We start from the raw sequence: 27,264 nt of genomic DNA on the forward strand, positions 1-27,264 counted from the left end.
GAGCAGCTTCCCTGCAATTAAAATCTCCAAGTCAGGGTTCTTCCGAAGGAGGTCAAGATTGGTTGGTTTTCTCCCAGCTGAAAGTAGTTTTTAATCACAGCAACAACGCCTAAGTTATCTTACAGCATCCAGAAGCCAGGACAGCAAATCTGGACAAGAAATGTGCCCAGCGGGAAGCTCAGACCTGAAGAAGGTTTGGATGTGGGAAAGGGAACTATCCCTTTTCCAGGCGCTTCCTCGGAGAGGTGCTGATCACTATGGCTTTGCGCTGAATTTATGCTGTATGGTTGTGGTGGCTGTGCTGCACAAAGTTCTCCCTTCATGCCTCAAGGGCCATAGGTGCTGCTGGATCCAAATGCAATGAAGGTGGGAGGGAATTGCTCATTGCAGTGCCAGTTCTGAGGGCAGGGAACTCAGGTCAGAAAGGGCAGCAAGTGACCTGTCATTTTACGCGTCTGTTGGAAAAGAACTGGTTCCAGCTGTCGTTTTGAATGGGGATGCTTAAACCCCACCTAATTCCTACGCTTTTCTGGATTCCTGCTTTGAAACGGGAAGCAAAGTTTCCCAAATTTGTCTTTTTTTTACCTATCCGTATATATGAACCTGCTTAACTTCTCTCCCTCCTTAAGTTTGTAAAGATGGGTAATATTTAACTTCCCCTCCTATTCCATGCAACACTGAAGATTACTGACTTGACAGTGGAGGCAAGCGGGGATGCTGCGCTCAGCCTCTAGCTCAGTACTTGCTGTTCTGCTGCAACAGAAGCAGCTCACAGCTCCCTTTCCCTGGAGGATGCTCAGACTTCCATGGTTCAAAGAAGCTTTTCCTTTCATCACAAACCATAGCAGCACTTCCGGTCCTCCTGCGTGCTCTGCCAGTGCCAAAGCTCTCTTGACAAGGTAAATAACACCGTAGGCTTCGTGCTGGGCTGGGTCAGGGCACCAGGCTTGCAAAAGGATGGAGATTCCCGAGCAGAAGCCAGGCTGGAAGCAGAACCTCTTTGATCCTGGCTCTTTTAATTGGCTAGGACACAAACACTGCTATTTCACAATGAAACCATAAAAGGCTGCAATATAAAGCTTCATTTTCTGAGTTAAACTGAACCCGAACAGGCACCATACCCTCAACCCAAGCAAGGATTCCACTGCAGGTTGTGAGTACAGCCCAGCATTCTTCCTGCATTACATAGGGCCCATGAGCTCTGTAGGTGTCTCACTGGTGTAAGGAGAGGTGAATCAGGCACCTTGCAGTGTTTGGGTGACTGTTGCATACACAAAAGCCTCATTAAGTCTCTGCGGTGACTGGGGGTGGCTTTGTTTAGAGTGGGTTTCTTTGCTTTTGTACCAAAGATGGCAAATCCAGGAAATCATTAGATAACTGCTTTCATACCCTCCCAATCACCAGGAGCCTCTATGAGCTTTTAATTAGTGCTGCATTTTCAATAACTCTGGAGCCGTTCGTGGAGCAGATTCCTTCCTGGATAACAGGGAGATAATGATGAGAATCCTGGTTTTCAATCTCTCACTAAAGGGATGGCTGATCTATTTAATCAGGCTGTAGAAACGCTGGCAGCTTGCTCGGATGCAGCCTCTCTCTAATTACATCGCTAGAGTTTTAGTGAACTGCAAGGGGAAACGCAGGAACAAAATAATTAAAACCAAAGTGGGAGTGAATGTTCAAAAGCAGGAGCTGTTTCATGGGCGTCCGTTTCCAAAGCCTCCCATCAAACCCCAGCTTCCAGGGCTGCAGAAGCAGGAGCTCCAAACCTGGATGTGCATTTCTGCTCCTGCAGAGAAACCAACCTGTCCCGGAGCATTCACGTACCCGAAGGGGAGCTGTTTTGGAAGTGGGTGCTCTCACAAGCACGGTAGAGCCAAACCAGGCACACGTCAGCATCGCCCCGTGCAGGCTGTCAAGGTTCAAGCAGTGCCTGCCCCGAGGGAAGGTGCAGTCATTCTGTTACAGAGCTGTGTTAAGGACAGAGGGGTCTGCGAGGAGCGAGGGACAGCATCTTCTATCTGCCACCTGGGACACGACAGCATTGACCCTCCACAGCTTTACAGAGGGAGGAGAGGTGGAATCCCAGCTGCGTTCTCACAGATACCCGCGTTCACTGTCCACTTCCTGGGAACCAGGGACGCTTCCTCAGGAGAGCATCACAAACGGCACGAGGGGTTGACCTCCCTGCAGCCAGCGCTGGACTGAAGCACAGCGACGTGTGCTCTGCCTAGAACCCCTCAGTCTGCAGCCTAAGTGCAGTACAGGAGGGAAGGGGGCAACCTCCCTGTGGTCTCCAGAACTGGTGCTGTGCTTCGAGCCCTAGGAGGATAAAACACATCAGTGAAAACCCCCTTTGTGCGGGGAACAGGAACCCCAGGGCAACGGAAAGGGCATGGAAATGGGATTCCAGGAGGGCTCCATAGCCGGAATAGGAAAGCTTCACAAGAGGCGGGCTCATGGCGTTGCCTCCTCGCAGCACAGCAGTGCCTGCTCTTCGTCACCGTGGGCAGCAGCTTGGAGCTGAAGCAGGCTCCAGGAGCGGGTCAGGACTTGGATGGGATGCTCGCCGGGAGCCCCGGGGTGCTGGGTTAGCAATGGAGCAAGCAGCGGTCCCTGCGTCAGCAGTGGGCAGATGCGGTCCTCGAGCACGGGACCAACCGTGGTGCTTGAGGAGCGGCATTTTTCACCCGAGATAAGGGACAAAAGACACCGCATTGTCCATTTAAACAAGCAGAGCTGTGAGGAGCACGGTGCAAGCGGGTTAACGTGGTTATGGGGGCGCAATCCAAGCAATTCACTGCAAGCCGAGGCTCAGGCTGGCAGTGAGGAAAGGCTGCTGGTGTGCTTTAAGCGCCGGAGAAGCTTCTCTATGAAACAGCTTCATTTAGGTCATTAAGGCCTAGTAATGATGAAAATTTGGCTTCCTCTGGTTGCAAACCATCACAACGAGAAGAGAAGGCCCGTGCGGAGATGGGATCTTAGGGCTGCCGCGCAACTGGGACCTCAGGGCATCATCTGGCCCAGCCTGCTCCGAGCAGGGTCACCTCGGGGGCCCCACAAGGGCCTTGAACACCTTCGATAGAGACCAGAGGATCCCTCTGGGCAAGAAGAGGAGGCTCCGTGGGACCTGACCGCTGCCTACAAGTGCCTGGCAGGAGGCAGGAGGATGGAGCCATGCTCCTGCCTCAGCGCTGGGTGTGCGGGGCTGTGGAAACGGAGATCTTTGCCAAATAGTGAGCCACAGCAGCTGAGGGGCTCTTTGCCAAACAGTGAGCTATGGTACCCGAGGGGTTCTTTGCCAAATAGTGAGCAGAGCTACCGGAGGGGCGCTTTGCCAAATAGTGAGCTATGGTACCCGAGGGGTTCTTTGCCAAATAGTGAGCAGCGCTACCGGAGGGGCGCTTTGCCAAATAGTGAGCTATGGTACCCGAGGGGTTCTTTGCCAAATAGTGAGCAATGGTAGCCGAGGGCTTCTTTGCCAAATAGTGAGCTATGGTACCCGAGGGGCTCTTTGCCAGATAGTGAGCTACGCTACCGGAGGGGCGCTTTGCCAAATAGTGAGCTATCATACCGGAGGGGCGCTTTGCCAAATAGTGAGGTATGCTACCGGAGGGGCGCTTTGCCAAATAGTGAGCTATTTGCGGGGACCTGCGGAATAATGAGCCGCTGAGTGCGCTGCGGGGGCAAGGGGCCGGGGAAGACATGCTGCCAAATAGTGAGCTGCGGCCGCCGGTGTGCTCGTAGCGGGGCTGGCCGCGGAGTGAGGCGGGGGCGAGAGCTCGCGGCCGCCACCCCCAGCCCGCGCCTCGGCCTGGAGCAGCGCCTCGGCGGCGGGAGGCACCCGCTGGGCCCGAGGTAGGAGCGGCCCCGCGGGGGGAGCGGGGCCTGAGGGAAGGAGGAGGGGAAAGTTGTGAGCGGGCCTGGTGCGGGGCTGGCCGGCGGTCCGCAGGCAGCGGGAGAGGTGTGGTGCCGGGAGCCGAGTGGGAGCGCGAGTGGGGAAGGAGCGGAAGAGCTGCGGTGAGGAGCAGCCCGGCCGAGCGAGGATGACAGGTTGTGGCTGTGCCGCGTTCCGGCAGCAGGACGGAGCTTGGGCTTCGGCTCAGTTGGATCTCGGGTGTCTGGGATGAGGACCGGGAGCTCTTGGCTGTGTCTCAGGCCTGTAGGGGTGCTTAAAGGAAGTGGTGCATCATCCTGCAGTCTGGGAAGGCAGGAGAATCCCCTTTCGCAGTTAGATGTGCCCCTGGTGCGGGTTGATGGAATGCTCATGCTTGCTAAAAGCGTTATCTTGATGAGTGATAGATGGTGTTATAAAGGTATCGTATTATTCCCGTAGTATTTGTGAGGCTGCCTGTGGAACTTGGCTTTTTGCGACCAGAGTTTTTAGAGGGGAGAAAACCACAGAATAGAACGTTATTTGTCGTCCTTTTCCTCCAGCTCAGCAGTGTTAAACGTGTTTACATCTGTGGTGGTAGAGCAGCATCGTGGCATAATGAAAGGGAATACTAGTTTTGTGATTGCCTTTAGAGTTCTAAGTGGTTATGTTTGGGTTGTTTTAATGTGAAACCCTACGGAATTGTGTAAAAGAATTGCACTTTTATTTATGCTGTATATAACAGAACTTTCTGGTTATTACCCCCCCCCCCCCCAAATCAGTTCAGTTAACGTAACTGGCTCACTTCTTTTCCAGTGACGTTTTCTACCCAGATGCCAAGAGTGCTTTGGTTTCCTTGTGTCACTTGTTTTGTTGTGACCTGAAGAAAAAGCACATACTTGTTTTCCTCACGGTAGTTTGTGGTGGATGGCTATGGAGCCCACATGAGAGCAGGAGTGCTTTGCAAGCTGTCAGCCTGTCACTCTCAGTAGAGGACAGTAATACAAAGCTGTACCCACCAGAAGATTGCAGTAACTACTGTCAGATCTGATACCTGGATTCACTTGAGTATGGTTACCACTGCTGTAAAACTAATCGTGTTTCCTCCCCAAAACCTCGAGGATTTACGTGTCGATACGCATCACGGAGGGTGTTGCAATGGGGTTTGGTGTGGCACATGGTGAGCAGTATCCTCACTTACTGCACACAGCACAGTGGAGTGCTTAAAAACTACTTCCTGTGTAATGGATCTTCCAATTAGCTGGTGTTTTAACATGGAGAAGGTGCCAGCACTGGCGGTAGTATTGGCTTGGTTAGGCCTGATAAATGGTCAAAAGAGTTCCTCTCACCACTCTGCTCTGTTTCCACTGAACCCGAGCCGGGTGGGGGGAAGTTTAGGGTTAATCTCTGAACTGAGACAGGCCCAGTGTTAGGTCTGCACTGTGAACCCGAGTTTGTTGCCCTGCGTGATTTTTCTAGACACCAATCCAGTTTACAATAAGAGGGACTTACCAGCTTTATTCTTGGCACACTCTTGTGTTCAGCATTTAACTCGTGGGGCTTGCCATTGCACTGTGAACTTGAAATCATCTGCTTCATTTCTTCCTGAGCATCATTTCTGCAAGACTGGGCATAAAAGCTGGGACAGATACCTGTGTTTTGTACACTTAGGAGCTGTTGCTGTGTTAGGGATTGTGTTCATAGTTTCATGCTTGGAAATACCCACTGTAATTTGGGAAAATTCCTTCTCTCCTCCCCAGCTTTGGCTCGATTTTCTGCACGATTGGAGTCTTATGTAAGATCTTGCTGTATTCCTCCAGCCTCTGACTGCTGGTGTTTCCTACTCAGCACAGAGAGGAAATATAACGACAATGTGTTGCTACTTGATTCTCAGTTGATAAGCTGCTGCCGCATTCTGCCTTGTACTTTGTTCTTGGGAGCCCACTTAAATAAAGCATGTGTCCCAGGCTCTAGAATCACATGAGGGTACAGGAAACTAGTGTGAGATCCAAGTATTGATACCCTCGAGGAAGCAGAGAAGCTGCTGTTTTTCAGAAGCTGTATTAATGTATCAGAACTTCTTTTCTTCGTCTCATGGCCCTTTACTAAACTCTGTAGAAGCATTTTGGAAGGAAGGGGTTGAGTAATTCTGGAAGTCTCTTCCTCTTTGCTGACAATCATAGCTGAGAAGTCAAGAAAATACATAGCCCATGTGAAATGTAATTTGTGGGGGTTTTGGTTGGGGCTTTTTTCTCCACAGTTTTAGGACTAAAAGGATGCAGAACCACTGACTGTGTAGCAAATGCCTGGAAAAGACTTGAGAGTTCATTTTTGTAGTGTGAGTAAATTCTTTGGCTGGAGGCAGGAGTTGCACCGTCGTGTTCCCTGACCTTACAACTCCACAGATTTCTTTAAGCATCTGTAGAGTTTATAATGTCAGGACCATGGGAGGGGTTAAACACTCCAACACTGAATTCATAACTGGAATAAGATACTGTTTTAGCCATTGATAGAGTAGAAGGCAGTAGGATACTGGTGACTTCAGACTCACTAGAGGAAAGAGTGTTACCATATCCATACTGAGACCTCAGTTCAGCTTTTCTTAGCCTGTGTTGTAGGTCTTATTCCATAGGTTATGTTGTATGAGTGTGGACTTGAAAAACGGCTTGCTCTAGCAATGCAGCATGTACATTATGCATTTTAAATGGGGGCTGATGTAATGCTTGGGCTGTGAATCATACACAGGAGTGTTAATGCTTTTAAAAATTGATCCAACTTCTGGTGACAGAAATAATTGTCTGGCAAAAAAAAAGATGCCTGTGCACACCTTGAAGAGACTCACCTACAGCAAAACTCAGAATATTGGGTTTAACTGTGCTGTTTTAAAAGTATTTTAAATACTGAGGCATCTCACAAGTACGGTAATATTGCTTCTGAAAACATGCTGGAAGATTTAACTCTGAACACTTAAATTTTGTCCATATTCAGAACCGTTTCATGTCACATCATCTGTAAACTCATAGGCTGTAGGTGGACACGAGGATACTTCAATTGCTGCTTGATAGTTTAAGGTCCTCTTAGTTAGGAGTTAACATTGAGTTCATAGCAGTACAGTTGGAACACATGTGATCCCAGATGTGGCAGTGACATCTACGCAGCATCGATCTGCTATGTGATGTTTAAAAATGGAAACTGCCTTCTGATAGCAAACACAACTTAAAGAATTATATATTTTTGAGCTATGAATATGCAGGAATGGCCCTTGTAGAGGTCACAAAATGATTTGTGGGATTTAAACAGTGACGTGTAGTTGTTCAGGTTGGTTTTATTTCCTCCTTTCCATTAAGTCTAAGTCCTCATCTTTGCCAGTAAACAGCTATCTCCCAAATGAGTCTAACGTGAATATCTCTGTTTGGGCTGCGACAAGAACTGATATTAAGCAAAATTCTTCTTCTCTGCATGGGCAGAGAAGATGGCCTGGAAAAACTTAACTGATCTTGGAGCCAGACAGGGAGTTTGCTGCCAGGACTTAATCAGCTGGAGAAGTCTTTTCACTTTAGAACATGTATATTTTGAAGTGTGGCTTTAGTTACTGTTCTGCCCACATTCTTTGCTCGTCACTGCAGAAATTTGTTCATAAATCAGATCATAACTGTATGTAGCAACTTTTCTCAAATAGCACTCATGTACTAGGAGGAGTTTAATTTCTTCTGCTTGGATTTGGAAGCTACTGAGGCCTGAGTTATTTTCTCTTCAAAAGAAATCCTTTTTCATTTTAATTTTTCATTTCAAATCGTGGATTTGTCTTTGTGTCTGAAAGAAGAGCTCAGCTGACAGCCCTGGGTTTAGAGCCATGCTCATAGCAGTGAGACTGGAGTGCAGGTGGAGCCACACAGACCAAGTCCTCTGGAGCTGCTCGATGGCAATGCAGAGAGGCTGCCTGGCTGCCTCCCAAGCGCTGCTGCATAAGAGGCTAGAGCAGACACTGACTACAAAGTTGTCAGTTAACATGGCTAGAACCGTGCTTACAACTGTGTGGACTGTTACAGAATGTTGCCTACCCCTTCTCCTTCCCCAAGATTCCATTAGTTTATGGTGAAGACATGATACAGCATCCCCTTGGCTGCATGGAAGTCAGGCTCTTGGGTATCCTGCCCTCATAAAGCTGCCGTTGTCGTTTCAAAATCCTGTTAAATGGCACCACTATATTGGCGCCTTCGTTTCCTGCAGCTGCTTTTTTTTGTGTAGAAGTGTGCAGCCTCAACAAGTTGTGCTTAAAAACCACATGTATCAGTTTGCTGAAGTTCTTAGAAGCACTTGTGGGCACTAGCTGAAATTTGGAGAACATTTATTTCACTGCATTTGAGAGAGACAAATTGCCTAAGATTTCCTCTTAGATTGTGGGGGATTTGTGCTCATTTGTTGCCCAAAGAGAAGAACAGTGTGCCAGTGGAGGTATTGGAGCCTAGAACTTCTGAAGATTGCCCGTCAGATGTTGTGTTCTGCCTCGCTGCCCTCTGCTCTCTAGCAAGTGAAATGGCTGTTGTTCAAATTTGATATAATACCATAATAGCAGGGAGTGCAAAGACAAGCATTACAGTAGATGATATTCAGCTGTATCCTGGGAATGTGCTGCACTATCCTTGCTTTAGGTTGGTGCCGACCTTAACCAAACCTGCAAGTGTGGTGAAAGTCCCAGTATCAGAAAGAGTTATAACTTCTGTGCTTTTGAGTTGGCTCTTGGCTAGCAGATAATCAATATTTCTCCAAGGATAATATTGCCCAGTAGCTTATTGAGCTTTACTATTGGTGGGGAAAATAGGAGGAAGAATTGTTCAAGTGGTTTTATAAGAACAGAAGGGGAAGAAGAAAACAAAAGCAACAAGAACTGGCCACACGTCATCTCTAACTGGATTATTTGAAAGCCTAATTCCCAGAAGGATAATGGCAGAAAGTGTGTTTCAGCTCAAGCTGGGCTTGATAATCTCTTAGAAATATTAAGGCAGGATGGCACTGGGAATATGTGATGAGAGGACTAGCAGGTGTTTGAATTAGTGGGAAGTTAATTCCCTCTGGAGCCCTTTATTTAGTTTATAGTCTTGGTGGTTTGCTGGAGGTCAGCTCTGCAGTGTGCTGGGCCAGGTCCTTGGGAAGTTCTTTGGGGAAGAGCAGTGTTCATGGCGTTACCTTTCCATTTGGAAGACTTCCATGCTGTGAAAGTGCACATGGTTTACTTGTCTCAAGAAATCTGCTAAAATGGCAACTGAGCTACTTGACAAGTGACAGGTAACAATTTCCCCTACAAGTAGGAACTGGAGCTGTAAAATACTTGTTACGGTTTGGCTGTGAGGGGGAATCTGAAATGAGAGAGTTCATGGGCAATAACAAGCCCCTTCTCTTCAAAACTAAGCTCAGGTTTCTTACTGAAGACTGAAGTCTGCTCGAGCTCATTGTTTCTGTACTGTGTTCCAGTAACATTTTTCCTTGTGAGAGGAAAGAGATGAGCAGGAATGGACTGGCAAGAATGAAGAGCAAAGAGGTGAAAAGGAGCATTTGGAGAGAAAGGAATGAGAGCTTGCTTGCCTTTGAACACGCTTCTGACCTGAGTTATCAAATTAGGAGGAAGATTAACTTCTGAGGAGAAAGAGTCTTGAGATTTAAGCTTTAAGCATCTCAGGATGTACCTCAAGAGGATTAAATATAGAAATAGAAAGAGTTAAAGAAGAGGCAAAGCAAACATGTTGTGACCAAAACACAAGCAGTGTCTCTAAAACTACAAATCCAGTTTGCTTCTAAGAATGTGATTACTTTTTATATTTACTGGTGTGGGTGTAATTCCAGATACTTTGGGTTATTTCTAGGTAGGGTTGGATGTGATTTAAGGGGGTGCAGGTTTCTACAGGTGTTCAAACACCGGAATGAAGCAGTGTTAGAAGAAGTCCAAAAATCCAGCTGAAGGACTGAAGAGCACGGATTCTCAGTGGAGGTTTTGTTTATAAAAGCAGAAAGTTATTTAGAGGAATTTTGGCTGTTGCTTCCCACCAACTTCCTCTCTCTTTCCTTGGGTTAGTTTTAGCTTTTGCTATTTTATCTGGTGATATCTGGGGAGGAGGATGTGCTACAGCTAAAAACTCGTGTTCCTTTTCTTCCACAGTCTATGGCAGACGTGCAGTTCTCCTCACAGCATTGATATTCTGCTGACTCTTGTCCCAGCCCTTCAGAGTTTATACAAATTATTATTTTTGGAAGTGACCAAACCTATTTTTAATATTTTTTTCCCCCTTGTTTTATAATGGGAAAATTGGCTTAGGAGGAAAAATAAATTAAAACCATTCCAAGAATGGAAAATCATAGAATGGTTTGGGTGGGAAAGGGCCTTAAGATCAGCCAGTTCCAACCCCTGCCACGGGCAGGGACCCCTTCCACTGGAGCAGCTTGCTCCAAGCCCCTGTGTCCAACCTGGCCTTGAGCACTGCCAGGGATGGGGCAGCCACAGCTTCTCTGGGCATCCCGTGCCAGTGCCTCAGCACCCTCACAGGGGAGAACTTCTCCCTTATCTGCAACCTGAACTTCCCCTGTTTCAGTTTGAACCCGTCACCCCTTGTCCTATCACTACAGTCCCTGAGGAAGAGTCCCTCTCCAGCATCCTTGTAGCCCGAAGCTGCTCTGAGGTCTCCACAGCTTCTCTTCTCCAGGCTGAGCAGCCCCAGTGTTCTCAGCTGGAGCTCATCCTCATGGCTTCCTCTGGACTTGCTCCAACAGCTCCATGTCCTTTTTATGTAGAGGACACCAGAACTGCACACAGTGCTCCATTTGAAGGAGGAACAGGGCACGGCAGGTTCGAAAGCACACTTGTAAGGATATATTTCGGTGACCTTTTACTTCCCCTGTTCCTGCGCTTGCTGAGCAAAGCAAGAGGCAAGTTTTTCCTTACTGCTAACTTTTGCAAAGGACACTGCTGGATATTACCTGTTTATTCCCACTATGATTTACTACAGTGGTAAAAGTACCAGTGATGGCATTTGATGGTCAATTGCCATATTGAGCTGGGGGTACACTGGCATTTAACATCTCTTTTTAACTGTATTTAACTGCCTCACAAAGCATCTGTAGGAAGCTCTGACACACCAGACTAAGTGTCTTTTCCGAAGAGCAGAAAAATCTTTCAAATCTCCAACCTTTGGGCCATTTGAAAAGCATAACTGGCATGCAGCAATTCTATTAGCAGGCTGTCATAACTTTTATTGCCACCTGCCTAGCCAAGCCATCTGGGAGGAAAGGATATGAGAGATAAAAGTGGCAGTTACTCAGAGGACATTATATAGTCCAGTGTGTCTCAAGCTCATACAGCCGCCTTGCCTTTTATACCACAGAAGCTTTCTAGAGCTTCTTTGCATCTGTAAGATGATTTAGCTTAAAATCCTGTTGGATACAGAAAGTAGCTGTTTAAAGTTTCAGTTTGGCCATCACACGATTATCTGTTTCCTTCCCCAGCAGCCTTCTGGAGAGCAGCTCCTTGGGAGACTGGTGAAACACAGGAATCTGGGATTAACTTCTGCCCTCCACCCAGGAAACCCTTCAACTTCTCAGGGTGTTCCAGCAGGCTTGATGAATGTGCCACTGTAACATACAAAGTTGTTGTCTCCTCTTTGCCTCATCATTAATCCTTCATTTTCATGCCATCAAGGGGAAGTGTTATCACTAAATTTCCCAATTTGTCTTCAAGAAGGCCCCACTGGAGTCTTTCAACTGCGTAATTACGCAGAAGTGTTAAACCACTTCTCTCATCTGTGTGTGGAGACATTTAATTGCTTCAGTTTACTTGGAAGTAGAAGTTCTTCCTCTAGAAGAATGCTTAGTGTTGATAAATACCTTATGTGGGTCTTGGTTCTGGGCAAGAGCAGCCTTGTGACCTCACAGGCACTGGGAAGACGCTGCTTGGGCACTGATTCTCCACACAGGTCTCATCAGAGCTTTGCGGTGTCTTGAAGTGGTGGGCTGTGCCCAGCACCCATGTTGGGAAGAAGACCAAGTAGGTGGTTGTGGCTTGAGGTTTAATTAACTGTGTCCAGCTCTGGGGAGCAGCACAAGAGGGACGTGGAGCTGCTGGAGCGAGGCCAGAGGAGGCCATGGGGATGCTGCGAGGGCTGGAGCAGCTCTGCTCTGGAGCCAGGCTGAGAGAGCTGGGCTGGGGCAGCCTGGAGAAGAGAAGGCTCCTGAAGGGGAGACCTGAGAGCAGCTCCAGTGCCTGAAGGGGTTCCAGGAAAGCTGGAGAGGGGCTTTGGACAAGGGATGGAGGGGCAGGGCAAGGGGAATGGCTTTAACCTGCCAGAGGGGAGATTGAGATGAAGGATTATTAAAATCTGAAATGACTGAAATTAACTACAATTGTAGCAACAAACAAAACCTGATTTCACTTTATTCATCGTTCTTTCGTCTGGTCAGACCCTTTAGGCTTGGCACCTTGTTTCTTAGGTTGATGTCAGTGAGGAGTGAGCTTAAGAATCTTCATCCTCTCCCTGGCTACTTGTTCTCCTCTCAGGAGTGTGTGTCCCAGGTGTTTGTGCCTGTGCTATAAAACATCACTGGAACAATATAGATTAAAAATAGCTGTGAACAGAACAATGGGACAGCCTGGGGGGAGTTGAGCAGTGCTGCTGTGAACCCCAAGGGGAAGAAAGAAGCCTGGGTCTCTCCTGCTCCTGCCCCTGGGCTAAAACCAGCAATAAGGCAGCATTCCTCCAGCCCTGGAGAGGGGGAAGTGGGTTTTGCTGCTTGTGCTGGAATTCCAGGTTTTATCTGTCCCAGAAGGACCCTGGAGACACTTCGCTGTGACTGGAGACAATGAAGCAGTGATGGTCTTGGAGACAAGACTGAATATTGCCAGTAGAAGGGCAGTTAGCTGAGTATTCAGAAGTGTCTGCCAAGCTCAGCTTAATTTGAATGACAGAGAGTGGAGGAATTGGGGTAATTTTAAGTTTCAGGTAATAAAACCTGCAGCAAGTGCCTGAACTGCAGATTGATGTCCCTGTCTTTTCATCCTCCTCATTTCACTTGCAGAGCACGATCTGCAAATACAAGAAGTTTGGGAAGCAGTTTGATGAGAAAGCTCTCAGTTACCCTCAGTGCTGGGCCTCTGCACCTCACGTTGCTCAAGTCGTTGTTTGCCCCTGAGCTTTGCTCCAGGAAATACATTTCCATGGAGTTAACTTGCATCTCTGCAGGGTGCTCCACTTCTTTCTTAGCTCCTGATAGCCAGTATCTCTTCTTCAGTATTGACATGAGCTCACTTGGGCTCTTTCAAAGGAAATGAAACCTAATAAACCCTCACTTCTGGTTTTTACAGTTGGCTAATGCGTGTGTGCTGGTATTGCCAGGTGCTTTGGGAAGGTGTGCAGAACTCTAGCGAAGCCATAGACTGGTGTGAGCCTTGCTTGGGAGAGGTCTGGTCTGCATCCAGAAGCAGAGAAATAATTCCCAACACATTCCCTAGCAGCCAGGTTTCAGGAGAAGATATAAGCTGTAAGAAATCATTCTGTTGATGTGGAGTCACTGAACCTAGGGCTTTGTTTTGCTGTTGAGCTTAGGTTGCGTGTTGCTACTGTGGCTCTCAGATTAAGAACTTCAGTTGTCAGATCTGATCTCTGATAGTCTTAGTCTCTCGGAATGAAAACAGGGGGTAAGTAGTGAGCCGGAATGGTGGCCTCAGAGTAAAGTAGTAAATTCCGAGTCAAGTGGGAGTCTTGGACTCCTTAAAGCAAGATGATGTGCTGGGCTGATTCCTGTAAGGAGCTGCGCATTGAAGGAGTGAGTGGAGGTGGTATATCCCCTCTCCAGAAAACATATGGCAACACTTGGAAATGTTTAAATATAACAACACATTTTGAAGGGGGGAGGGAGAAAGCAGGATGATGGCTTTAACGTGTGTCCCATGGGATTTACCAGTGCTCCTGAAGGTTGGTCTGGGTTTTTCTTTAGTCTCAATGGTTTTCCTTTTCTTTTCCCTCTTGCTGGGATGGACAGGGTGAAGCTCAGTTCCGGATTTCTTCTGCTGAGGGGTGAAATCCTGTTGAATCTTCAAACTGGCGATGTCAAGAGTGCCGAGTCCTCCCCCTCCGGCAGAAATGTCGAGTGGACCTGTAGCAGAAAGCTGGTGCTACACTCAGGTAAGTCCCCGCTCTGCTGGGATGCTCTTGACACGACTCGGTTAGAGCCTTGTGGTTAAGAAGTGAATCAAAACAAGTTTCGAGTCTGGAGTTCAGAGTCTGGCAGTGTTCAAGGCCAGCTTGGATGGGGCTTGATGCGGCCTGGTCTAGCTGAAGATGTCCCTGCTCATTGCAAGGGGGTTGGGCTAGGTGAGCTTTGAAGGTCTCTTCCAACCCAGGCTATTCTATGATTCCATGATTCTCCAAGGCAACAGACTGCTGCCCTCTGCACTTGGCAAGGAGAACTTTGGAGGAGGCATTTGGAGAGGTTGGAGTGGTCCAGCTGCCTCTGTGGCTTGTACTTGGAGGTTGTTTGTCATGTAAATGACTCAAGAAAACTTGCAAGTTTTGTGTTTTTTGCCCTTAAGATGGATGGGGTGAATGAACGTGTGACCCTAAACCACCTCTTCTCCTCTGTTTTCAGATCAAGGTAGTGAAGTTTTCCTACATGTGGACCATAAACAACTTTAGCTTCTGCCGAGAAGAAATGGGTGAGGTCATCAAAAGCTCAACCTTTTCATCTGGAGCCAATGATAAACTCAAATGGTGAGGAATAGAGTAGAGAGGTTCACCTTCTACCACTGTGTGAAAGAACTGTGTGTTTGGGGTTCTAGAACAGAGAAAAATCTATAAAATATAAATACAGAAGAAAATATTTGTAGTGCACAGATGGGCTCTTGCTTCCTTGACTGTACAACGTGTGCCCAGAGAAGCTGCTGTTGCTTCAGCATTGTGTTTGGGCGCACAAAACAACTGCTGTTTGCAGTGTTTGCTAATGGAAACCATCAGCACTAATGGAAACCCATAGCTGAAAGGGAGATCACATCCTGTCTTGAAGCTGAGCCGTGCTGTGGAGGGTTAGTAATGTCTTAATTTGGGGTTTTTTTGGACTGAGCTTTACGAGGCAATGCGAGTCCACAGCCAGTGTGTTCAAGCTCTGTTTCAGCCTCCCACTTTCAGTCCCTAATACCCCATGTTGTTAAAAAGGTAATTTTTGCCTGCACTCTAAATCCTGCAATAGAAGACTGTCGCTACTGTATGACCTTCCTCTTCGTGGCAGCTTTTTGGGGATTTGGAGACTTAACATAGAGGTGATGGAAGTAACAATGTTCTGTAACTCCTTCTGCCGTGGAGTTTCTGCTTCTTAAAGCTGACATTCTTTTTGCCCTTTCCCTTTCCTTTAAAACTTTCCTTACCTTCCTTGAGTTCTCCTTGAGTAATTCCCAGTAACTCGGAGTAGACTTTGTTCAGAATGTGCATCTACTATGGGTCGTGGCTGACCTGGGAGATCCATGGACACCCAGTACCTTATTTTATCCATTGTTGATGTGAAGTGTGTTAACATCTATCTTTAAACCTCCTTAGGACAGATTGCAGCAAGTCAGACACTAAATAATAGCGTGTCTGTGATACAGTTTGTGTTCCCTTCCTTTGGGTGGCAGCCCTGTGCTTTCTTTGGGCTGCTCTTTGCTATTGCATTACATTACCTTTGCAACCTTTGCAGGGCAGAGCTCAGTCAGTGTCTAGATCTTTCTGCTTTTTTGTCATTATGTCTTTGAGCTGTTAGTCATTTGGCCTAGATCTTGCTTTTGGTAAGATTCTGTGGCAAGTTTCAGGTCATGGAAGTGCTTATGAGTTAAGCCTCTTCCTGCACTTACTACATTTTCTTCACACAGGAGTAGTTTTTTCTTTCTTGCCCTAGTATTACGGTGTTTGAGAAACCACCAGCCTTCCAGATCCCCATTTTTCCTTTCAGTTGCTTCCTTTGGAGTTTTTACCAAGCATTTCTCTGGATTTGTTGCCCTTCCTCAGAGCCGTTGCTTCCGTTTGACCATTGCTTTCGCTTTCCTTTTGTGAAAATTGACATCCAGGGTTCTTTTCAGTTATTTAAACCCCTTCCTCTTTCCCCCCCTGTGGTTTGTTGCTTTGCTCATAGTTCCTGCCTGTATATTATTATCTGTCGTGGAGATGTAGCATGAGTCTGAGGCAGCGTGCAGTTCCACTCTTATTTACACATCTGTTATTCCAGTGTGGCTGTTAAACAGAACTGATTTGCTGTACATTTGATGGTGAAAACTGCCCTTGTTTTGAAGGCTGGGAATGACCTGCCAGACCTGGCCCTGGCATCTGACTCAGATCCCTGCTTTTACAGGTGTTTACGTGTGAACCCCAAAGGCTTGGATGAAGAAAGTAAAGATTATCTATCCCTCTATCTGCTGCTGGTGAGCTGTCCAAAAAGTGAAGTTCGAGCCAAGTTCAAATTCTCCATCCTGAATGCTAAAGGAGAAGAGACAAAAGCAATGGGTGGGTAAAAACTCATGTCTTGTCTGCTGGGGTCAGGTTGGTGTTAGCTGTTTGATGAGGCGAGGCTCAGCTGGTGTCTGAAGCACCGTCTCTCTTTCAGAGAGCCAGCGAGCGTATCGATTTGTACAAGGCAAGGACTGGGGATTCAAGAAATTCATTAGAAGAGACTTTCTTTTGGATGAGGCCAATGGACTTCTTCCAGATGACAAACTCACTCTCTTCTGTGAGGTAAGTCTTGCTGTGCCGCTGAAAGAGCAGCACTTCCATTAGCTGGAGGTAGATGTGACCTGATTTTTTCATCCTTGCTTTTACAGAGTCAGAGGTGTCAGGAGAAATCCTGCCTGGTTTTATGGCACTTAGGTTTTATTTGGGTATGTGTGTGTGCTTCCGGCGGCTGCTTCTGGGGGTGATTCATGGTGATTCACTCCCATGCATTTGTGTGTTACTTTAGATTTGTCTTTTACCTGGGATGATGATAGGAATGAAGCGTGTTTGATTATCATTTCACTTGTGGTTTAGTGTTATCATCCATCTGTTTCTACTGTTTAAGTTGAAACTCACTTGGGATAATAACCAGCGCTAGCTCTGTGGTGGCAACTGGCCTGCCTATTACTTGCCTGCTGAATAAAGAAATTCTCCCCTTCAGTGTGCCTGTAGAGCCAACAACAAGAAAAACAGAAGAAAAAGGAATTTTATAGGAACCACTACTTTCTCTTCATTGTGTCTGTATTTTTCTCTCAACTGCTTACAGAATGATGATTTCGATAGTACTAATTTCAGACAAAGATGCAGTCATTTCTGCAGCTATGTGTTTTAAGTTTTAAATGAGCAAATTGAAACTCTCCAGGGTCTTCAGAGCTTCTGCTTCACTTCTTTTGTCTTTTTAACTGCAGAATGCCTCCTGTAGCTGTGATTTTTGCCAGAAGACAGGTAGAACGAGTTGTTCTCTCTTTGGGTCTCTTGCAGTGTTGTTTTTTCATGGGAGTCTTTTCTTTGCTGTGTGTTCTGTCAGGAGTGAAGGAAATGCTTCAGAGCTGTTCAACAGTTGGGGTTTTTTGGAGGTTTTTCTACCTTGGGTTTGTTGTTTGGGTTTTATTTTCACTTTTGCTTGGCCACCGTAGGCATTCACATATTTAACTTGTAAAGGATCAGTAGCAAAAATAGTTACTGTCATGGAGAAAGCCCTTCCTTTAACACTTGATCCTGCCCCTTTCCTCTGCTCTCGTCAGACCCCACTTACAGCACTGTGTGCAGTTCTGGTGTCCTCAACATAAGAAGGACATGGAGCTGTTGGAGCAAGTCCAGAGGAAGCCACGAGGATGCTCAGGGGCTGGAGCAGCTCCTGTACGGAGCCAGGCTGAGAACACTGGGGCTGTTCAGCCTGGGGAAGAGAAGCTGTGTTGAGACCTCAGAGCAGCTTCCAGTGTCTGAAGGGGGCTACAAGGATGCTGGAGAGGGACTCTTCATCAGGGATTGTAGTGATAGGACATGGGTTGATGGGTTCAAACTGAAACAGGGGAAGTTCAGGTTAGATCTGAGGCAGAAGCTCTTCCCTGTGAGGGTGCTGAGGCACTGGCACAGGGTGCCCAGAGAAGCTGTGGCTGCCCCATCCCTGGCAGTGTTCAAGGCCAGGCTGGACACAGGGGCTTGGAGCAAGCTGCTCCAGTGGAAGGTGTCCCTGCCCGTGGCAGGGGTTGGAGCTGGATGAGCTTTAAGGTCCCTTCAACCCAAACGTTTCTATGATTCTGTGAATATGGGAGGAGAACAGTGTCTTGGCTCCCACCTCTGTAGGTCTGGCAAATGCTCTTTCCTCCATGATGAAAGAGGTAGAAAACTCCCAATTGTGGAGTGAAACTCCAAAATGAATGTCTGAGAAGGGAATTTGCAAGGTTCAGTGCAGCTAAACCTGAGCTCCACCAGTAGTCTTGGCAACTGGGACTAATTCAAGTCACTTCACTCTTTACTGAACTCCTTTGAAAAGCTTCAGCTCAGTGATTTTGTTTGTTCTGGATGAAGAGAGAACTTGCTGCTGCCTTCACTTGGCCTTGACATCTTCTGTTTTCTCTTTCAGTTCATTCTCCACTCGAGCATGTAAGAAATCTGAAGTTTAGTGATATCAGAGGGAAGGTTTTGCTGTCTGGAAACAGTTTGGCAACAGCTTTCACCAGCTTCCTTTTGGGGTTTTATTCCCCTCACTCTTTCTATTTTTTACTTCTCCTTCCTGAGCCTACAAGTCTCCTTGCATGTAAACCAGTGTGCCATATGCTCTCCTAATGCTTCCCGGCTGGCCACAGGTGCCAAGTGATGCTGCTCACATCTGTACTTTTAGCAAGCATGTTTTGCATGTAGAAACTCTCCAAGGAGTTAACAATACTTGATGTTTGTTAGGTGGGTATGTGTTGGGAGTGTTCTGGAGACCAGAAGGTTGTCTCTGCTGCACCTTCTCATTGCGTTATTAAAGGAAAAAGGTCTTTTCCTCTCTGCTCATGTCTGGTGCTGAGCACAGATGACATCTTGCTGCAGATGCCGTTAGGGCAGAGAATGATGTGTCTTGTCAAGTGTTTCACATCTGACCTCACTTAGTTGTCAGTTGGGGGATTTCTCAACTGCTGTTTTGCAGGTGGGGTTGACTGTTCATATCCCAACTGCATCACTCTTTGCTCTTTCAGTTCTCTTCTAACATCATAGGCAGATACCCTGGTAAAGCTCCACAAAGAATGGTGTTCCCAAAGTGACAGTAATAGCTCTCTTCTGAGCTCGGTAGCATTGCTGCCCTTGCTGAGATGTTGAAAACACCTTGAGCAAAACCTTCCCTGTTTTTACCCCTAAGGCTGATCACCACTTAGAATCTCTCAACTCCTTATGTAAAAGGCCATGTAATAGATTTTCATGTGAGTAATTGACTTTCTGTCATCTATGGAGAGGTTTATTTGTTGATTTGAGACACAGGTAGCAAGTGGGTTTTTGGCTGGTCTGTAATCAGTACTGGATTCCAGCAAGGGATCTACAGCTTGGAATTCCTTTAAATGAATCTGATCAGTTTTGGCCATCAAGTCCATGTTGCTGGTCTGGATGGCACAGGGGAAGACCAGAATGTGGCTGTCAAATCCATGAAGAAGAATATTAGTTTCCTCGTATTTGGCAGGGGGTTGGAGCTGAATGATCTTTAAGGTCCCTTCCAACTGAAACCAGTCTGGGATTGTGTGATTCAGCTCTGGCTGACCATTGGTGTCCTTTGGCAAACAGCATCTGATACATGTTTGGGTTTGGGTGTTTAACCGTGGCTGCCCTCAGAAACCCACTGGAGGTTTGTCAGGAGCTGGGGTCTGTGCTGTCAGCAGGCTTCTTTCCTCAGGAGATACTTCTGTCATCTCACTTCGTCATTTCCTCTTTTACATAACTGTGAAGCTTCCTTTGCTGACCCTTGTTCTTCTTTGGCCATTGGTTATTAATAGAAGTGAAATTTAACTTGGACTTAACAGCAAATCCAGGAAAGAGTCTCATGTAGCTTCCCTGTCAGTCACCTTCTTCGTTTCCTCTTTGTTAGAGCAGGGTAGTGTCAGTCACTCTGATCTCTCCTAACTGGAGTCTGCTGTGGGTTATGATTTACCCTGTGTTTAACCATAATGGTTTAGTGTTGAACTGGCTTTTAACACTTCCCTTTGTGAAGGTTCCTTATCGGCAGCATGGATGGTCCCTGCCTAACCCTGTGTGCTTTAGAGCAGGTGATAAGGAACCTGCCTTCCCCAAACTTCCAGATTACTTGTCACAAAGCTGCTTTTCTTTAGCTTACTGTTTCTTCTAAAGTGTATTTGATAATGTAATGGAAGGAATTTAGACCCAGAAGCAGTAAGAGGGGTCAGACACTGCCCTGCATACATGTGTGGATGCAGTGCTTGGTTATAGAAGCTCTGTGTATGCTTCATTTTCATTTGTCCTGCTGTCTGTATTACATTATTGATTGGGGAGGGTTTAAGAGTGTTGATGGAAGGAAAAAACTAGGTCAGGTGTCATGTCTGTAAAGGCAGAAAAATAAGGTTTCACTTCCTTAGGATACCATCTAATAAAGTAAGGATGAAATTGCATAGACGTGCTGGTAGTTTTCACCTGCCCTGGAAACAAAAGCTTCCTGTAGGGAGATCAGTTGTTACAGCGTGTGTTTGAGGTTTGGGGTTGTTTGCTCTCCTTTCCCCTCCAGGTGAGCGTGGTGCAGGACTCCGTCAACATCTCCGGCCAGAACACCATGAACATGGTGAAGGTGCCCGAGTGCCGCCTGGCAGATGAGCTGGGAGGACTCTGGGAGAACTCGCGCTTCACTGACTGCTGCCTGTGCGTGGCAGGCCAGGAGTTCCAGGCTCACAAAGCCATACTGGCAGGTTGGTATTGAACTGAATGGGTCTTTGTGAGCTAGGAGACAACGACCTGATGGCAAATGGTTGTATTCCTAAAGCATTTGTAAGGAGCAGTTAGTATGTTTCCAGAGGAAACTCCAGAAACGTTCCTTGCCACCCATGTACCCTTCAGCCTTGGTTGAAAGGACTTCTTACCCAGTTGGAAGCTACATCAGCCACGTCACTGGATGTCAAACCCTGAACTTCTGTTCCACTTGTATCTAACTGGGGTTTCTGTTCCTCACCTCTAGCGCGTTCCCCGGTCTTCAGCGCCATGTTTGAACATGAGATGGAAGAGAGTAAAAAGGTGAGTTGAAGGAAGGAGAACTTCTTTGCCTAGGTGAATAGCTCTGTAGTCAGCTGCTAGCATCGCTGGTCACATCTGACTTAGGTAGGGTTTGTGACTGTTGTCACCTTTTAACTGGTTTTCTCACATTGAAGCAGAGACCTGCATCTAACTGTCTTCAAGGGAGGAAGAAAGAGATTGAGAGGCAGTTGTTGCCTTTGTGACTCTTGGGGAAAGAGGCTGTGGTGGGATAGGGAGAAGGAGAGAATGTGAAATACAACTTAAAGAGTTTTTCTTACTCCATCCACCTGATTTCCTTCTTCTCTTTCAATTAGTACACATTCTAAATTGTTGGGCATTTCTGAATGCTGAAAGAGCTTGGGTGGAAGGAGGCCTTTTGCTTCTTGCCAGGGTCTTAATAAGCTTCCTTTTCCTGCTACAGAATCGTGTTGAAATCAATGACGTGGAGCCTGAAGTTTTCAAGGAAATGATGTGCTTTATTTACACGGGGAAGGCACCAAATCTGGACAAAATGGCTGATGACTTGCTGGCAGCTGCTGACAAGGTATGGTTGGGACTTAGGGGTGTTCAGAGAACCAGGAATGACACGTGCCTTGCTTTACAGAGTGCTCCTTGGTTGTTGCTTATAGGTGAACCTGGATGTAGTATAAGATCGGCTATATATATGATACCTATAGCTGTATAGATACATATCTTAGCATATAACAATCAGGAATTTCTATCTCTGTTGCTCATTTTTAAGCATTTTCTTGACATTTCAGACGTGTTTGTATTCAGCATGACCTAGCATAAGAGCTGGGGATGAGAAGAAAATGACACTGTGAGACTGGTGGTACCTTTTTAGGGTGATTATTACCAAATCTCCAAAGTAGTGTTCTGTTTTGGCAAACAGGGCATGCTTCTCCTTCTGCTCTGCCTGGTAGCTGCACCTTCAAGAGGTGCTCTAAAGCGATGGATAGCCAAGAGTGGGAAGGTGGTGTTTGTTTTCTTCTTGCAGTGGCAGTCCCTGCTGTTAATGGCAAGAAGGGGTGCACTGGAGGAAGCGCTGCTGCCTAACCCAGCTGTGGTCTTGCAGGGTCCTTGCCAGGGAGGTGTTGGGGATGGTCTGACTGGAAGGCTGCTGGTAGTCCCCATGTGGCAGTGCTGTGGCCTTGCCAGCCAGGCAGCTGCTGCCTCCTTCCCTTTGCAGCCCCAAGGACAGAAGAGTGCTCTGCTGGCCAGTGAGCTGTCTTAACCACTGGAAATTCCTAATATATAACCAAAACTGTATTTCCTTTTTCTTTTTTTTTTTTTCTCTTAAAAGTGAACTTAGTGCTGGTGAAAGATGCCAGTTTGACAGCACTGGAGACTAAAGTCCTGACTTTATCCATGGAACAGGTTCAGCACGGGTAGCAGCAGTGCAAGATTCTCCACACTGCCCTGCCAATGTGCCTCAACTCTGACCTGGAGGGACCACCTCTAGGGGTGAGACCGTAGTTCAGTCTCCATGCTTCTTCAGTCCTTGGATTCTCTTGTGGGTGCCAGTTAGGGTGGTGGATCCTAAGATGTGGATGCATGTAACCTTGTTCCACGCAACCACCACATGGCCATCAAATTCCCTGTCACTGCAGACCTGGGCTTCATCAACAATGCTGATTTGAGAGGTGAAATGCTCCATATGCCATAATTAGGCCACTGGAACTAGAGTAAAAGTGGGAAGTAATGCAAGGAGATTCTCTGCTTGATTATAATCATTGCCACATATTTTAGTCAATATTTAAAGAGTATTGATTGAGAGCTCACGTCTTTAACTGAGACAAGTGGAAGTCAGAAGCAGTACATTAAGGACAGAGTAGGCTTTAACTTTCAGTTCCTTGGCTTTTAATGTAGGGTGTTGTTTTTTTCCCCTTTTAAACTCATTGGGTGTCTTTTAAAAGCAGAAATAAACCCTCTTTGACGAAAGCACATAAACCATCTCATACTTACTCAGGAGACTGAAACAGCTTCTTCTGAGTTCCTCCTGCCTCTTGGGGAAAAGATGTAATTAGACCAAAACCAAAACAAGGCACATCTCCTCAGCCCAGGAGATACTATTTCAGCCTCTTGGGTAAGCACACTATTAGGTAGGGTGTTCTTTTAAAGTGTAATTAAGAAAGGAGGGAGTTTGGGTACCTGAGAGACCAGAATGGCAACTTCTGCCCAACTGTGTAATTAGAAGCTGAGCTATTTGTAGTGAAAATCGACATAAAAGTTGTACATGCGTGGAGGAGAATATTCGGTTGACAAAAGGAATGCTTTTACCTTTGTTTGCTGCTGGTTTGAGCTACTGACAGACAATAATAGAAACTCATGGCTTGCCCCTCATTTGAAACTGGTTTAGTTATTGAAACAGATGAAGCAAGGAAATTTGATTTGCCTTCTGGGATGTTCTGGGGCGATAAAACTGTCCTGGGTATGAGTGCCATGCCTCAATTGAAGCACTTGTTATCATGGAGTCCTAAGTGGAAAAACTGTTTCTGGCATCTAAATTTAGGCATCTAAATTTAATCCAGATGGGATGAAAATCTCAATCAGAATATAAAACCACTGTCTAGTAATACCCCTCATCAGAGGGCAGTGCTCCCAGCATCAGGCAAATGAGCTTGGTGCCAGCTCTCTGGTCAGATTGACAGAGCAGTCCTTACAAATCCAGGATCTCTTCCAACTGTGGCTTTGCATCCTGAAGAATGTCACCCCAGAGTTGTCCAGAGAAGCCTCGTAAACACTATGAAGGATGCTCTCAAATGCAGTTCTCTGTCACATACATAAATCTGAAAGTTTATGATATAGAAACGTCACTCAATTTGAAATCATAACCTGAAGTCTTAACTGTGCTTAATCTTTAGGACAACTTCTGTAGTGCTAGTGTCATAACTCATCTAAGAACTGCATTAGAATTGACTACTCTCTCGTGCCTGTGAAATGTAATCATGGGATCTAGACTATTCAGAATTACACAGAAATACTCTTGTTTCTTTCATCCAGAGAGCTGCAAACCCCAGAATGAGCTCACACATGCCAAGAGTGTCACAAGTTATCTTGCAGTTCCCAGCTATGATATTCCACAAGACTGAGGTTTGGGGCTTGGGTGTGAGTTCTTGATAACAAGTGGCTTAGCAGCTAAGTGCTGCCCTTTTTGAAGGCTGCCCAAGACCACTGTGTTGCTTTTGAAACTCTTGGCATGTTTTAATCCTGACTGAAGTGCTGCAGCAAGTAGAATGTGGAAGTTATTAGGCAGCACTCTTCTTTATTAGGCAGCATATCCTTTGAATTTCCCAAAGCACTGACATGGCCCAACTCTGTGGATCTGAAAAATCTCGAGGCAAGTGCACAATTGGAGGGTAAAAACTCTTAGATGGGGAATGTGAAGTTAGAACAGACTTTTGCCAAGGCATTACAGACGGGCTGTGATGTTTTGCTTCCAGCTGGACAGCTACAAGAAATCAGGGGTGTTTGTTTAACATTGTAGTATTAAATTAGTAGCATGTGCTTGAGCAAGGCTAATCTTAATGTACAGGTCATTAATGGCAAAGAAATTGAGTGAAAAGTGCCTAAACATCCCTGGAACACCTGTGGAGCATTCCCTGTTAGATAGGTCTTCCCGCTGAGCCTGAGTAGCACTGTCATGCAGTATTAGAGTAAAGACTTGCCTTTAGCGTTCTGTGCCTTGTAGTAACTGAGTTAGTAAGTATTACAGGTGACCTGAAACTCTCATTGCAAAGCATGAACGCAACACCACTAAGGCTGTAACACAAGGAGGCCGGGCTGAGTTATGGTGGGTATGTTTCCTCTCCATTGCTTTCCTCAGGGTGGGCGCATCATGATTCTGCTCTTTATCTCTTTTTTTCGCTATCACTATTTCTTTGAGTACAGTTCAGATTTATATAGCAAAGCACATTGCTCTGCTCAGCATAATAGTTTGGTACTGAAGGGTGAAGGAGCACAAGTAAAGCTTCACATCAGGCCTGATTAAGTGTGTTCTCCTTTGTAACTGTACCTTGGCTTGTATTTTGCAGTATGCTCTAGAACGTCTGAAGGTGATGTGTGAGGACGCCCTGTGCAGTAACCTGTCTGTGGAAAACGCAGCTGAGATCCTCATTCTAGCTGACCTACATAGTGCTGATCAACTGAAAACTCAAGCTGTGGACTTCATTAACTAGTGAGTTTACTTGTGGTCCAGGATGCAATAAATCTAGAGGAAAGTGTTTATTAGCAATAGGGGTCACAGCCTGGGGACTGTCACATACAGGGGAGATTCTTCTCTATTATTTCTCTTTGATAGTTCCCCATTGTGGTCCTGCATTTATCTGGCATCTCAGAAGTGGCATTGCCCTAAAGGCAAATTAGTCTTGTCCTGCTGGGACTGTTCAGAGTGTGCAGCAGGACTGTTTCTGTGAGTTATTATGGATCTCTTCCTAAGATCACAAGCAGTTTTAGGTAATAGAATATCAGGTAGTTCCTGATGTTGAGGGACTGCTTGCAACTTATAATAGAAAGACCCTTTTCAGTAGGTGTAAAATAGCTACCAACTACTTTGATGTCTGGAAACATTTTTAATCTCATTTGTCAGTTCATGCAGCTTTTCTCAGTGCTTTAAAATACTCCTGTGCTGAGTTGTCGGGGTGGATGAGCATTGTGTTCCTGCTGTCCTCCACCTGGGATCACGTATGTCTGAGCTTTTCATCCTTCAGTGGAAGGCCTTTCCAGCACAGCACTGTGCCAGCAGAGCCAAAGCTTACAGTCCTCCACAAAAGCTATCTAACATACACACAGAGTGACTCTAAACCAGTGCCTTAAAAATGGGAGGTTTCTCAGGCAGGCGGAAAGGATCTGTTTAGTGAATGCTTCTTATCCCCAGTTGCTAACTTAGATCTCTTCTCTCTTCTTCCTAGTCATGCTTCTGACGTCATGGAGACCTCAGGCTGGAAGTCTATGGTAGTGTCACATCCCCATTTGGTGGCTGAGGCGTATCGCTCTCTGGCCTCTGCACAGTGTCCCTTTCTGGGACCCCCACGTAAGCGACTGAAGCAATCCTAAAGTCGTCTTTGCCACACCACCCCATGTTTTTCTGGAAGCAGCATCATCCGTTGCTGCTGTAACCTTGACCACCAGGTAGACAGCGAAATTGTGGAGCTTTTACTCTGTTGTTGGGGGGAAGAGACTGCTTCGTGACACCCAGACTTTTTAAAACAGCACCAAGTAACTTGGGGAGAGGGGGGAGGGTGGGCCTGGGGCTCTGGGGCTGTTCAACCTAACGAATCCCTGTCGCTGCATCGTCTGTGTGTTCCCTTCGACTTGGCTGAGTCAATTAAGTCCAGGGTTCGGTTTAGGCACCAACCCAAGTCGGGATAACCCAGCAGAGGTCCTGGGCAAAACAACGTCTCTGCGTCTGGCAGCACAGAACAAGTCGTCAGATGCCTGGAGCAAGAGGACATTTTAGTTTTGGAGAGCATTGGAGGGTCAAAAAGAATTCCCGGGGGGGTTCTGGGAAGGAAAGACCTGATGGGAGCTCCAGTAGTATTTATATCAAAACAAAAGAGAATTTAAGTCCTTCCAGCTGAGCTAAAAGCGGGACATTTGTGTAACTCCTTATTGCCATCCAGCAACAAGAAGATCAGTTTCTCTGTTAGTAGCACTTGTATGTTAACTGCAAAAAACAAAACCCAAGAACCCCCCCTTTATAAAATGACAGGTTGAAGTGCAAGGGGACAGTGAAGGGCTGTGTTCTGGAGGGGTGAGAGCCTGAAGGCAGCCTCTGAGCAAGGCTGGGTTGGAAAGGACTCTAGAAACTCCTGGCTGCGGAGCGTGCTGTCTGACGAGAACAACGGTTCCTGGTTTTAGATATTGTGGGAAATGTTTTTGGCATTTTTCCCTGCTTTATTTCCCCTTCCCCTCCCCCCTTTTTTTTCTACAAAAGACAAAAAAGGAGCAAAAAAAAAAAAAAAAAGGAATTTTATTGTTGATGAACGCTGCGTCAAGAGTCCCTGTCCTGAGTTGCTACATGATTCTTAACAACTGTTTGTACCTGACTTGCTGACTGTATCAGAGCCAGTCCTGTTCCTTTCTATTAGTCACTCTTCTTACAGGGAAGAACTTTCAAAATAGCTGGTAACTTTTTTTGTTTTATTTTTTTTTCTTTTGGAAAATATAAATAATGACTATTTTGTA

At 46.3% G+C, this 27,264-nt stretch overlaps 1 protein-coding gene and 1 long non-coding RNA gene across 3 annotated transcripts; one reads left to right on the forward strand and one right to left on the reverse strand.

The window, feature by feature from the left end:
- Nucleotides 1-3,711: 3,711 nt before the first annotated feature.
- SPOP (speckle type BTB/POZ protein) lies at nt 3,712-27,264 on the forward strand. Of its 2 annotated transcripts, none has more exons than XM_062632708.1 (10): nt 3,712-3,732; nt 13,895-14,037; nt 14,501-14,622; nt 16,229-16,380; nt 16,481-16,608; nt 20,579-20,756; nt 21,023-21,078; nt 21,500-21,622; nt 25,113-25,255; nt 25,989-27,264. In XM_062632708.1, the coding sequence occupies exons 2-10, from the start codon at nt 13,960-13,962 to the stop codon at nt 26,131-26,133; spliced, it is 1,125 nt and encodes a 374-aa protein (XP_062488692.1). In that variant the 5' UTR covers nt 3,712-3,732; nt 13,895-13,959; the 3' UTR covers nt 26,134-27,264. The 2 variants fall into 2 exon arrangements, with proteins under 2 accessions (XP_062488692.1, XP_062488691.1); XM_062632707.1 differs by lacking the exon at nt 3,712-3,732 and adding an exon at nt 3,795-3,855.
- Nucleotides 4,564-6,007, reverse strand: LOC134170917 (uncharacterized). Its single transcript, XR_009967410.1, has 3 exons — nt 5,598-6,007; nt 5,384-5,489; nt 4,564-4,751 (listed from the first exon to the last, which is right to left on the reverse strand). It is a non-coding gene; the product is annotated as an uncharacterized LOC134170917 (long non-coding RNA).

The sequence above is a fragment of the Pezoporus occidentalis genome, unplaced genomic scaffold, assembly GCF_034315485.1.
Source record: "Pezoporus occidentalis ecotype Australia unplaced genomic scaffold, CSIRO_AGI_Poc_V1 ctg394, whole genome shotgun sequence".
NCBI lineage: Eukaryota > Metazoa > Chordata > Aves > Psittaciformes > Psittacidae > Pezoporus > Pezoporus occidentalis.

Bases quoted from the DNA above. Each gene is read 5' to 3' on its own strand.
- SPOP (XM_062632708.1), top strand. From the start codon at position 13,960: ATGTCAAGAGTGCCGAGTCCTCCCCCTCCGGCAGAAATGTCGAGTGGA. The intron at 14,623-16,228 runs GTGAGGAATAGA...CTGCTTTTACAG, and splicing joins GCCAATGATAAACTCAAATG to GTGTTTACGTGTGAACCCCA. The intron at 21,623-25,112 runs GTATGGTTGGGA...TGTATTTTGCAG, and splicing joins TGCTGGCAGCTGCTGACAAG to TATGCTCTAGAACGTCTGAA.